This window comes from Lytechinus variegatus, chromosome 13, assembly GCF_018143015.1.
Source record: "Lytechinus variegatus isolate NC3 chromosome 13, Lvar_3.0, whole genome shotgun sequence".
In the NCBI taxonomy this organism is placed as follows: Eukaryota; Metazoa; Echinodermata; class Echinoidea; order Temnopleuroida; family Toxopneustidae; genus Lytechinus; species Lytechinus variegatus.
The window spans coordinates 23,971,986-23,985,724 of record NC_054752.1 but is presented as its reverse complement, the minus strand read 5'-3'; the positions used below and the strand labels follow the sequence as shown (position 1 = coordinate 23,985,724).

General features: G+C 35.8%; 1 protein-coding gene across 5 annotated transcripts in view; it reads left to right on the top strand.

The window, feature by feature from the left end:
* Positions 1 to 13,524, top strand: part of LOC121425947 (ATP-citrate synthase-like) — a 71,356-nt gene extending 57,832 nt beyond the window's left edge. For all 5 annotated transcript variants that reach the window (XM_041622070.1, XM_041622073.1, XM_041622071.1 and 2 more), the window contains 3 exons: positions 8,319 to 8,401; positions 10,327 to 10,403; positions 12,393 to 13,524. In XM_041622070.1, coding sequence (XP_041478004.1) covers positions 8,319 to 8,401; positions 10,327 to 10,403; positions 12,393 to 12,481 — 249 coding nt within the window. In that variant the 3' untranslated portion in view covers positions 12,482 to 13,524. The remainder of the gene's footprint in view (positions 1 to 8,318; positions 8,402 to 10,326; positions 10,404 to 12,392) is intronic.
* The last annotated feature ends 215 nt before the right edge of the window (positions 13,525 to 13,739 follow it).

Below are 13,739 nucleotides of genomic sequence, written 5' to 3'. Positions count from 1 at the left end.
CGGACAATTCCAGCAAAGAGTTCTGTATATGTGGGACTCCGTCAACGGATGAGATGATCTCATGCTCAAGTCGCCGCATCGCATGCTTTCACAGAAAATGTGTTGGATTGGTCTGGATCTGTGAATTCTGCGATAGCGACTCGGCCTCGGTCTCCGCGCTTGGCTCTGGTCTCTGTTAATAGCTCCATAGTTAAAATGATTATTTGAATTACACATTACACAGCTGTACCCAGGTAATAATGATGATATTGAATGTTGATTTTTGGGAGATACCACACATGTATTTTTCCCTCAATAGACCCATATTACCCTTATAATGAGACCACTTTGGGAAGTATGTATGGTATCTCCCTCCTCAAAGCCAGTCAGAATATAAATATCTATTTTCTGATCATATTACTACTTTCTACATGTAGACGTGAAAAGAAATAAGAGGGAATCTCAACGATATCATAGTACTCTCCAATTAGTTTTGATGAATGTATGTAATGTCAGGTGCATTCTAGTAGCGTGATTTTATAACAAGTGAAACTAAACTACTCTTCAACAGGAAAACATTAAAAAAGCACCCTTCTAGGATATCATGAAAACAATAAAGGGGAAATGGGAAGAGAAGGGGGAAAAAAAAGAGCAGTTTGAAAGTCTTTTTATTTATTAAAGAATACTGTTTCTTTTCTCTGTATCATGAATGTTAGAAAGTGTCCATTCAAGATCCGGTGGCATGAATTGATTTATACACACAGTTATAAAGAAAGGGTAATACAAAAGAGAAACAAATCATCAGGCAATCAGGATCATTTACGTTGGAACCAGTTATAATAAAAAACCTTGATGAGGTGCCCCAGGATCTTCCCATTACATGTATGCCCTATTACCTTCCCCCGCCCACCACCCTTTTAACAATTACATGTACATTTACACAAAGTTTGACAATAACTTCATTATTACATTGGATATTGCCTGGCAAGGAAATGAATACACCTATGCCATGGTCATGATTGATTCATCAGCTGCTAATTTGCAATGGACATTTGCAATTGATCACAAAATATGGATTGGAACACACTCCCATGTGCTGTCACATGAAGTTGGAAAAAAGGCCCGTATTCTGAAGTCAGGTTTTACTTAGACCATGGTCTAACTCTGTGCTAAAATTATGGGAAGCCAAAAGTGTCAAATTTTTTAATTAAGTTGTATGTTTCTTTTGTTTACTGTGCTCTTTTCTGACTCATCGATGGTGAAGACAATCATCTATTTATACTTCCTAGACAATTATGAATGATTTGAGAGCCAAATGAGCTGAAATATATTTCTGATATTTCTACTGTTAGTGATTTATGCAACAATTGGCTATCCATACTTAAACCACAACTAACTGAGTTTAAGTTAAACCCGACTTCAGAATACGGGCCGTAGGGTTGAAGCCTTCTGACAAATATGACAAAATTTAGAATAAACAATTCACGGTAGTAGTCAAACCCCAAAGACATTTAACATATTTAGTAGTTGGCAAAGAGGATTAGACCATGTGAGACGAAACCCAGGGGGGGGTCACTCACCACATATTTTGCTTCCCACATACGTCCACACACTTGAACAATGAACCCTAAATGGCATAATCCTCCTGCAAACCTGGTTGAAAAGCATACCCTTAATGGTGTGAACTGGGTAAATATACCCTAAATGGCATAAACCCCGCATAAAAATGGTAAAAAGAATGTAACCTAAATGGCGTTATAAACCTAAGATTATATAAATGGTGTCAACATCATGCCCGGGACGCATGCCTACAACATTATAGTTGACTGCCGCCCCCCCCCTGGGCCCATGGCTACATGAGACAGAGACAAGGTGAGTGGAGAACGCTCAATAGTCGAACTTTGAAGACGGTCATAACTTGATACCTTAAGTGTCGAAAATAGATTCTGTAATTTAGTACTAATGTCGAAAACAGCTCTTGAAGCTGAAAAATACCCCCCCCCCCTTGTGAACACTTTTGCGGACGTGTGCATGTCGTCCATGATGGTGAGTGACCGCACCCTCCCCCCAGCCCCCCCCCCACCCCCCCCCCCCCCCCGCCTCAGAGGAGACCAAGTGGTATTAGACCAAATGGTACTTCATCCTCACACTGCACCACTTGATCCACACGTAGGTGAAAGTGGATATGAGGAAACGGCTTTGATTACCAAGAATTCACTTGAGAGAGCTACTTAAACTCCCATCCATTGGCAATTGGCCTGTCACATTGTGGAGGCAGGAAATGTACCTATTCTTGGCAAGATTCCAGTTATTATTAATGTTTTTGCACATCGTACTCTTAATTAAGACATTTTATACACATTGACATATATATAGGCATTGACGTACATGTATGCTCTTTGCATTGAAGGTACTCTATCGGGGTTTTTTTCCTTTTTCCTTTATCTTTTATATGGTTGAAGATGGCAGTGTTATTGAAGCATTATCAGTTCATCTTGTTCAAAAGTGGGGATTTCCCCCAAGGTTTTTATTCTATTTTTAGGGAATATATTTTTATTTTCTGAACCAGCTGCGTGGTACTTTGGTACCATTAAACTACAATTGGTATCAGATTTTAATTAAGTACTAAATATTAAGTTTTGATAATGAGTAATAGAATTGTTTTTTGTGGGATTTTTTTTATTCCTCCTGTTAATTATTAGCAAGTAATGTTAACGCTTGAAGATGAGTGTGACTATGATGATTTATTAGTTTATTTTCCTCGCAAATAGGGCTTCCCTAAAGTTTTTAATCAATTTAAGGGATACATGGTTTTGATGTTATAATTTTACATGTTTAAACTATCAACTCTTCATCTGAGCTCTTCCCCGTCTCACAGGAATGCTTTGTCATGTTGCGTTTGAGGACGCTTGCACAACAAAAATGCAAATTGCCACTTTAGTTTATTGAATATCTATATCTACAGTGCATCCCACAAAAAGGGAAACCTGGGGAGTGTTTCATCAACATTTTCATCCGACAAGTTGTCAGATCTGACATCTTTCCATGAATTTGATTGGCTGAAAGGCACTGTTCCTATGGTAACTGTCGGATTAAACGTCCGACAAGTCCTTTCATGAAACGCTCCGTTTTCAGAGAGAGGTTTCACATTTACGAACATATTTTTACTATGAATTTAATATTTATGGGTAGAGTGGAATCCCATCTTTAGTTTAATACCAACAGCTTAGTAAATCATTCACACATGGCAGATTACAAACAATAAATATTGAGGCCTATCAGAAATGATTTGTGCAGAAACTCATGTGTGAATCTGAATCCACTCTCATTTTAGGGTTCAGTGAAAAAAACTTAACAAAGAATAAAAAAGAAATGCTAAGGAGCCAAGCGTCAAATGAAGACTTCAAACTTGTCTTGCTCATTACTGCGTGAAGTGTTCTTCATATATTATGTATCAAAATGTAGAGGAATAATTGAATTGTATGATGATTTAAACGAAATATCAATTAATTTGCATTTGAAGAAAAAAGATGTGGGAATCCCTGTTTCCTTTTTCTGGGACGCACTGTATTCCCATTAAAGGACAAGTCCACCCCAACAAAAACTTGATTTGAATAAAAAGAGAAAAATTCAACAAGCATAATACTCAAAATTTCATCAAAATCGGATGTAAAACAAGAAAGTTATGACATTTTAAAGTTTCGCTTATTTTTAACAAAACAGTGATATGAACGAGCCAGTTGCATCCAAATGAGAGAGTTGATGATGTCACTCACTATTTCTTTTGTTTTTTATTGTTTGAAATATGAAATATTTTGATTTTCTCGTCATTGTCATGTGAAATGAAGTTTCATTCCTCCCTGAACTCGTGGAATTCCATTATTTGAACATTTTGTGCTTCAGGCAAGGAGGTCCTAATCGTCAAATTGGTAAAAATTGAAATATTGTATAATTCAAACAATAAAAAACAAAAGAAATAGTGAGTGAGTGACATCATCAACTCTCTCATTTGGATGTAACTGGCTCGTTCATATAACTATTTTGTTAAAAATAAGCGAAACTTTGAAAAGTCATAACTTTCTTATTTTACATCCGATTTTGATGAAATCTTCAGCATTGAGCTTGTCTGATTTTTCTCTATTGATTCAAATCAACATTTTTCTGAGGTGGACTTGACCTTTAAGTTTAATAGAAATGCTCAAAATAGCTTAAGTAAGATAATGCTTACAAAGGAAACATAATATTTTTTCCTTGCTGTGGTTTAGCTTGCATGAGAAGAGATCTGATCAGGATGAGCTATGTTATTAATGTGCCCGTGGTTAAAAAAAAGAAAGATAACAAAAAATGTGTTGGTAATGTAGAAGGAACAGTTGGCAAGGGGAATGAAAGGGAAATTCTCAAAGCAAAATGCTTCTTCAAAATCATGATAGCAATGTAAGGAGCGATAGGCTATGGAGGGGGTAAGAAATGGATATTTCAGAATCAATTTTCATTTGAAGCAGAATGTCCTGATTGATATAACACCATTTTAAAGAAACACGGTTGAAAAATGGGCCAGTGTACCCCCCCCCAAAAAAAAAAAATTGAGGGGAAGTGGCCTAAAAGTGCCGAGTCATAGACATAGACATTCTGAACTGGATCTTTTTAATATACATATTGTTTGGTTAGTTGTCTTTAACATAAGATGGAATTAACAAATGAATCTGATGCTGGTGAAGAGTTATGCTTGATTAAAGTTGACATGCATTCAGACAGTGTACGTCCGACCCCCATACTGATTTTCTTACAGTCAAGCAAAATGCTCCTCATATCTATTACAAATGAGTCAGTGGGGTTAAACTCTTTCCATTTTGATATCTACATTTTTAGATCACATCAACAATGAAACAACACAACTATTTACACAATGCAGGATATTTTTTTACTGTTAAACTTCAAGTAAAATGTATCTTTTTTAATGGTTTGCAAAAGATATGACAAAGAATTTCTTCAACATTAAAAAAGTTGTCCTGTTACAAACTTTGTTTAAACAAGGTGGGTTACGAACCATGAGTCTTCCCTGATGTTGCAATCGATAAAACATGCAATATGACCTTTTGACCCCTAGATGACTTTTGATCTCTCCATCCTCAATAACTTTTTCCACTAGGTGGTTTCAGACCGCCTCGAAGTTCGCCAGTTCCAGGTATTCTCTGATCGGGAAATTTACCCCGATCAGAAAATACCAGGTATTTTGGTAATGTGAAAGCAAACTACGCGTAATTTCCCCGAATGAAAATACCCGCTAAATAGTAGGTACTTGGCGAAATTATGAGAACTTTCGTGGGGATTTTTCCAAGGTCGCAGGTATTTTGGCAATGTGAAAGCAAATTATGGGAACTTTTATCCCAGCGTGTCGTTGGGCGCAGCGGCGTGGGTGGCTGCTGGGCTTGTGATTTTGAATCTCCCTCCTTGCCTGCTTATCAGACCACACTGCGCATGCTCGTAACTTCGGGTACTTATCCTGAAGGATGTGTTTCGGGGCGGTGTGAATGCAGGAATAATTAACGGGTATTTTTTAGCCTTAAAAAGTTCTCGTAATTTAACAGGGATTCTTGTGATCGAGGCGGTTTGAAACCACCTACTGATCATTTTGTTCCATGATTTGGCAAAGTTAATGCAGAAATATGTCATTTGACATTTTTACCCCTAGATGACATTTGACCTCTCAATCCTCTTTAACAAATATGTGGTACTACCCACTGATAATTTGTTCCAAGTTTTAATACATTTGAATACAATACACATAAAAGTATCGAAAGTTAACTTTTGACCCCTAGAAAGCTTGAACAATTGACCTTGAAATAACAAAATGACATTTTTACCCCTAGATGACATTTGACCTCTCAATCCTCTTTAACAAATATGTGATACTACCCACTGATAATTTGTTCCAAGTTTTAATACATTTGAATACAATACACATAAAGTATCGAAAGTTAACTTTTGACCCCTAGAAAGCTTGAACAATTGACCTTGAAATAACAAAATGAGCAAAAGTGACCTTTGACCCCTAAATAACCTTAGAAATTATCATCTTCTTCAACAAAAAAATTGTATTACCCACTGATTTTGTGTTTGAAGTTTGAACAATATTGATGCAAACAAAAAAAATAATTGAAACAAAATGTGTCAAAAAATGACTGAATGGCCTCTTATCTATTGACGTTTTGACCCTTAGATGACCTTTGACCTCATCAACACACACATGGTATCAACCAAGGATCATTTGTACCAAGTTTGAACAAGGTTGATGCAGAAATAAAGAAATGAGAACAAGTCAAAATTAAATGAATAACCCTTCACATTTTCATAACTTACACCCCTATAGGCAAAAGTAGAATAGTCTAGACATCCATGTATCATTATAGCAAATGGGCAGATCTATTTCCCATAGAGGGGCAATCGCTGTACCTGAGATTGAGGGGAAGAGGCAATTTCTTCTTTTATATAGAACTTCTTTGTTTATTAAATTTCTCATGTATTTGTAGGTTTTTAATTTTGATTTTCTTTTTTAATTTCGATTTTCTTTTTTAATTTCCTGCAGGCTATTATTCAGTCATAATTACCACTAAATTCATTAAGTTATGTGATAATTTGAGATGAAGGAAGGTAGTTTCTATTGAATATGCACACAAAACACAAATAAATCACCATTTCTTGAAGATGATATCATCATATAAAAATCTACATATTGCCAAAAATGTGTGGTATTCTTTGTGAAATTGTCTCAAAACTTGTGCAAGACTTCAAAGAAAAAACCAATAAAACTATACAGCGATATCAAGGTGTATTAAAGAACTATCATGCAAAATGTTAAAGATGGAAGGTGAATTTTGCCCCCGGTATTTGTTGGGTAAAGAAAATACAAAAAAGGTCATTTTAAACTAGGTTGAAATTGAAATTTGTATTCAATTTTGAAAGATTGATATGAGTAAAAGATGTTATGATATTAAACTTTTGCAAAAAACATCTAAGCAGTGCAAGATAAGAACATTAAAAAAGTTTCAAAGGGGTCGGACATACAAAAAAGTTGTACGTCCGACCCCCACTTAACTTGAAATCCCAGACTAGTGGTGAGCTACCTTCTGGTGTATATATTAAACAAACAAAGCTTGCTTTGCATCTGACTTTGGGAAAATTTACCTGCTTTTGTTTTGCTTGTAAGAAAAAAAGTGTATGTGAAAAGGGGTCGGACGTACATTTGAAAGTGCCTGCTTTTAATATATTTGGTTTAAAAAATATAACAAAAATAGAAAAAACCTAACTTGTTTTTTAGAAACCTGACATAATAACAACTTGGGCAACATCCAACTTTGATTATTTCAAAGCTTGTAAAAGATTTAAAATTTGTTGGAAACATGACCTTTTAAAATCAGTAAAATTCTATTTTGTTGCTATGGTGACTTCAATGCCTTGCCAAAATGAAACGATACATTGTTTGAAATTATTTCTTTCAGATTTATACATTTCAGTGTCTTAGCTTTCAAGTGATACCTAATTTGTTCTGTTTGTAGGATTTTGAAATTTTGACCAAAAGGTTTACTATTTTATGGAACAGCCCATTAGAGGACGGGGCATTGTGGCCCCCACCTCATCAAGTTCTGCGGTTGAATTGAAACCACTGCGTTATATGCCGGGCCCATTCCTGAATTTTGTTTTATACAGACTTTCGCATCTTTTGACACCAAATATATGATTTATAGCCCACCTCTAATGTACACTATAAGGATCGAGAGAAAAAGAGCATCGTTTAGGGTATCTTCAAAATGTCACCAGGGTTTAATTGCATGCATGATTTAAAAACAGCTTTCCCAATCTTCATCTGTTTGTTGTCCTGATAGGAATCAGAAGATTGTGATGGAAAAGATGCTGAGTGGAATTCCGCCTAAACCATACATGTATGTAGCTAATTCTGGCTCGGAATTTAGTAAAGGTTCATTTTTTTAGCAGGAAAAAAAAGGAAAAGATGCTGAGTGGAATTCCGTCTAAAACGTGTGGCTGATTCTGGCTCAGAATTTTGTCAGCATTGTACATTTTTTATACACGCGCCGATACGCGCTAAATTTGGCGTAATTTATATCGGAAATCTGCATAAATCATGGACTCAACCGTAGGTTTTCAAAACCACCTTTGTGAATGAGTGTGAGAATTATAATATGTAAAGGCCCTTGCCAGATTCCTGTTGAGGACACAACTCTTTGACTGTTGATTTGGAATTCTCAATGTGACTGTCTCAACCTGCAATTTATTGGTCCTTTACATTATTTCCTTATTCATTTTTTGTTTTATTTTGCTAGAAACCCAACCTCATCTTGAATGTTGATGGTGTTATTGGTGTTGCTATGGTTGACCTCTTCAGGAACTGCGGAGCTTTCACAGCGTAAGTAATCATATTACACAATCAGTGTCCGTAATGTGTGTTATAAAATTGGCAACAACTTTTGATATTTATTTGACTTGATAAAAATTGATACTACATAATATTAGTAATATAACACAATAAATCTGGAAGCATTTTCTGTACCATTTTTTTGCTACAACTACTTGCAAATACAGTTTTCCCTTCTAAGAATGAGTAATCCTAAAAAGTATGCTAATTAGGAGATGTCTTCTGTACCAATTATTTTCTACAAGGAACTGCAAATACAGTTTTTCCCTTTAAAAATTATTGGTAATCTGTAAAATTATACTAATTTGAAAGCATTTTCTATAACAGTTATTTTCTACAAGAACCTGCAATAGTTTTTCCCTCTTTAATTGATGAGTAATTTGAATAATGTATACATGCTATTAAGAAACATTTTGCTACCAGTCATTTTCTATAAGGACCTGCAAATAGGGTATTCCTTTCTTGAAGTGATTGCTACAGAGTTTCATTTCCAATGCACCATGACTTGCTCATTTTGAAAAATTAGCATGAATGTACATGTAGAGAATGGTATCTATTATCTGTTTTTATCAACCAAAGGCTTCCACGAATACAACATGCATCATATGGACAAATTTGATAGAAAGTGATTCATCTATTTCATGATATGAGGTTGTGTGAACAAGGACCTTCACCTATGATACTATATCAAGTGTTTTAAGTCTATAAAGTAAACGTCTGTATCGGTTGTATGATTTACTGATACATGCGACCTGCCAACCTCAAACCAATAAAAGCTTGCTCAAAATGAATTCTTTGATTTTTATTGAGCATGAAAAATACACCTCCTCAGCTTAATGGCACTTAAATTGTCCAAAATTTACCAACAATAAATGATACAAGTACATGTACTTGATTGAATGTATAAGAAATTCAGAGAGGGCTTAATAGAGGAGAGAAGAAAATATTTAAAAGTGCAAATTACATCTACTAAACCTAAACCTGCCAACTGTCCTGATTTTCATTTTTTTCAAAATGGCAAAAATCAGGATGTTCTGATTTCTGAAATTTAATGTGTGAAAAAAAAGATATGTGGGGAAAAATTGCCAGACACTTTCAAGCCCCCCCCCCGGCCTGTCCTCGATACATCTCAAATAGCCCAGTCCTTTAACGGTTAAAGTTGCTAAAATCCAGGAGTTTCTGGGGGCACTGCCTTCTTGACCCCTGCATGGGGCTCTGCACCTGGACCCCCACTTGGGGCTTCGTCGCCCCCTGGACATTGTCTGTCCAGATTTTGTATTTCTTTTTAAATGTTGGCATATGATCTGTAAACTCATGTTTATTTTACGTCATCACACCAAAATAGGCTTTGGTCATACAAACTGGGATCATGTATATGTAGCAATGAAACTGAGATAGTGACAGATACTTTTAGAGGAATTAAACCAAAACTTTAGAGGGCTTTAAGATCAGATGTGCAATTACATCTTCAAGCCTAGAAGGTTATTCTTCCCATTTGGCTACTCTCACTTCTTGTAAATGAAAAAAAAAATGCAATGTCATTTCAATATGAAAAGAAAAAGATACAACTGGATCAAGGCTAATTAAACTTCAAATCAAATATTCACATGTTTAATAAAGAGATTTTCTTTAGTTGCTAGTGCAATGCTAATTGTGTACATTATTACTTGTATTATCGTACGCTAGAGTCCCCAGTTTTCTGCGATACAGGAAACAGAAAAAAAATCATGGATATATGAATATCATGGAAAACGCTTTTCTCCTGACCGAAATATATTATTTTGCTAAAATATGTTTCATTAAAGAAAATGTAGTATTTGAAATAAAATAGGGAACCTTTTTGTTGTGTTTAGTTCATATTTTGCAAAGTTAACAAAAACTAGAATTGATTGTTGATATTAATTGATTTTTTGCAGTGAGGAAGCAAACGAGTATGTTGAAATTGGAGTCTTGAATGGTCTTTTTGTTCTCGGCCGTAGCATGGGCTTCATCGGTGAGTCATACTTTTATGATCATTTAAAAGAATTCCCAAGAACATTTTATCACGCTCATTTATCATACAATTGTCTTATTTCCTGGTCCATCCCTGTAACATTGCATTGTTTAAGAAATAATGAATGAAGATTAAGATGCATATTTCATTGTCCGATATTGAATTAGTCATTGTTTCATGAAATATATTGCATGGAGATTGTGTAAGTTGAAATAGAAAGAGAAATTATTAGATATAAATATGAAAATTACAAGTGCAGTCAACCGTTAACTACATGTACTTAACAAAGCATATGGCCTTTTTCTTTTGATCCCGGTGAAGTAGATTAATCATATAATGGAGGTTATATCTGGGTTTATGGTTTGGCTCCACTTTCTTGTCCGAAACCTGTGGAAACCTCCTTTTATTTGATATTGTCCATCCATTTGAAGATTCAAACTTCACAGTATTTTGATATTGTCATCATATATAATTCTGTAGAGGCCTATCGAGTTATACACAGTGGTATGTGTACATGAATCACAGCCAAACCTTGTTTAGTGATAAAAGGACAGCTTCTCAATAATGGCTTTTCGGTTGATTTCCCGCGAATGGTGATCCCCATGGAAACATGTACATGTAAAGAATTTGTTGCTGTAGATATTGTGCATGTTATTATAACATGTATTCATAAAATAGGACCCTGATGACCATTTCTTGTGCTGTGAGATATATCCTCCTCCCGGGGGGGCCACTTACATTGACGAGTGGATATCATGCGCGACCAAAAAAACACATAAAAAGGATGTCCTTTTCACGATAGGGCACGTTACGTACGTAACGTGATAAGGGTGTCAAAAACACAAAAATAAGGGAAAAAGGGTATCTATTTCGCTAGGAAAATTACGTGTTTAGGGTCTAATTTGCGGGGATGATAAAACAAAATTAAAATGTTTTATAAAGGATGTCCTTTTTGACCCAACACTTCGTGTTTAGAGTCCGATTTGCGCGAGGTGTAGAAGGTGGGGTCGCCGTATACTAAACCAAATAAGGTAAAGCCGATGACCAAAGGACCCGTAACAATAAAACATTCCTGTACTTGTTTAGGGGTTCATTTCAGGGAATATTTGCCAAGAGTATCGTTTTGTTTCTAATACTTGTTAAGGGTAGGGTTTCACACGCCAATACTTGTTAAGGGGTGCATTTTCAGAATATGGTAATTACGTGTTTAGGGTGCTTTTCGAGACCCCATGGTCGCGCATGGTATCCACTCGTGAATGGAAGTGGCTCCCCCCCCCCCCGGATCCTGTAGCTGATCACCTAAGAACATGTTCTAGTTAAATGCATATAGTCGTGTTAATCTTAACGTGCAGTTTTCCGAAACACCAACCTGTCCTTAACTCTGTCCACTTTGTTCGACTAGAGTCACATACCGCAGGCTGCCAAGTTCGACTCGAGTCACATATCACCCACATTAGACTCTGAGCGCATGATCTGGACATCACATTGTATTGTTTACACACAAAGCTTTTCTTTACAATAAACCAATCAAAAGCTGTTGTAAGCTGAATTAGCATAGTCAGTGCAAAACTCCTCTTAAGGTTGCACCTTGAGATTAATGTGGCAAAGGAGTGATCCTGTCCGAGGCAGGCAAAGAGTTAAAGACATCTTGATTATTATTTTGCCTCTCTCCCTTGGCCTTGAGTGGTCTCTATTAAATTTGTGTACTATATTCAAGCAGCAAGTTTAATCATTGAACTATCATAACAGGGGCCTGTTGCAGAAAGTGTTACGTTTAAACGCAATTAAAAAAATCAATCGCAAGTCCAAAATGCGCGCTGTTGATTGGTTGAAAATCAAGTTGCGCATGATTTTTAGAGTTGCGATCGATTGCAACTCTTTCTGCAACGGGCCCCTGGTTAAAGATACATCTGATTATTGACATAATTAACTTTCAGTTTATCATGCATGTGCCTAATAGGTAATTCATTATGTTTTATCCAACATTAGGTCATTATCTGGATCAGAAGCGACTGAGGCAAGGGCTGTACCGCCATCCATGGGACGATATCTCTTACGTTCTCCCTGAGGCTCACTGAGTCCACAGCATCCAGGGGTCGGTTTCACAAATGGCTAAGTCTGATTAAAAAGTCATGTTTAATTGCCATATGTTCGCATTATATGCATCACATGATGTCACTGATTGATAGCATTAGCGCATGTCCCTTGAACATACCTGTATAACGTGGTGATGTAACATATATCAATGGCAAAGGGGAAATTAGGTGTGACTCTGAATCAAACTTAGATGTTTGTGAAACATCCCCTGATGTCATCTGAAGACCAAAGTATCATGTGCATCTCCTCCATCATACATGTCAATGTTCCAGATTGTGGATTATTATTTCATGTGTTTTAACTTGTATTGCAGGATATTGTGAGCCTGTCGTGCAAGAATATTTGCAATCAATTGCAAATACATGTATCTGATACACATTTACAATTGAAAGATTAATTTTATTTGTCGCAAATCATTTCACACTTCTTGTTGCAAGAATGCAGATCAGCAATCAAATGGAAATTTGTAATTAATTGCAAGGTATGTGATTGAATTGGGAATCCCAAATAGATTTGCGATCGATTGCAAGGTTTATGATTTGCCATTCCTCTTTCCTGAGTTTGTGAATTATGTTGTGAAACTTGAATTATATTTACATGTATATCAGTACACATCATGACAGTAATGCATTAGATGATTACAAGATGTGGTGAGAGATGTTTTAAAACGTATTGGAAATGAAGTTTTTGTTTTATAGTAATATGTATTATTATTGTTTGCCATGTGACATAGCTATCTTAAAATAAATGTTTTCTCCTCTGAAGTCTTAAGATAAAAGTTGTATTCTGTGAACCTGCTGATAGAGATATGAAAATATGATTTACCTTGTCGCTCATTCTTACCAAACTTTGCTAATGATAATAATAATAAGATATCACTTAATACAATAATATTTCTAAGCACTGCATATTATTATCCCGTCCATAGCAGAGCTACCAGCAATGCGTTTCAGCATTTCAAGGAATGAATTCCTGGGCCCCGTCTTAGAAAGAATTACAATTGATCCAATCAATCATAACTCTATGGAAATCCATCAGTGTCATAATTTTTTGGTACAAAAAACTTGCACAATGTCATCTGTATGCAAAGAGAAGTGCAGTGCATTTTCAAGAAAACAATGAATGCATGAATATACATCATAGCTAGAAAATACTTTGAACAAACATGCATATTAGATGTTGATGTTGCTGGCCGTCCATAGTTACGATCGATCGGATCAATCGTGACTCTTTGTACAA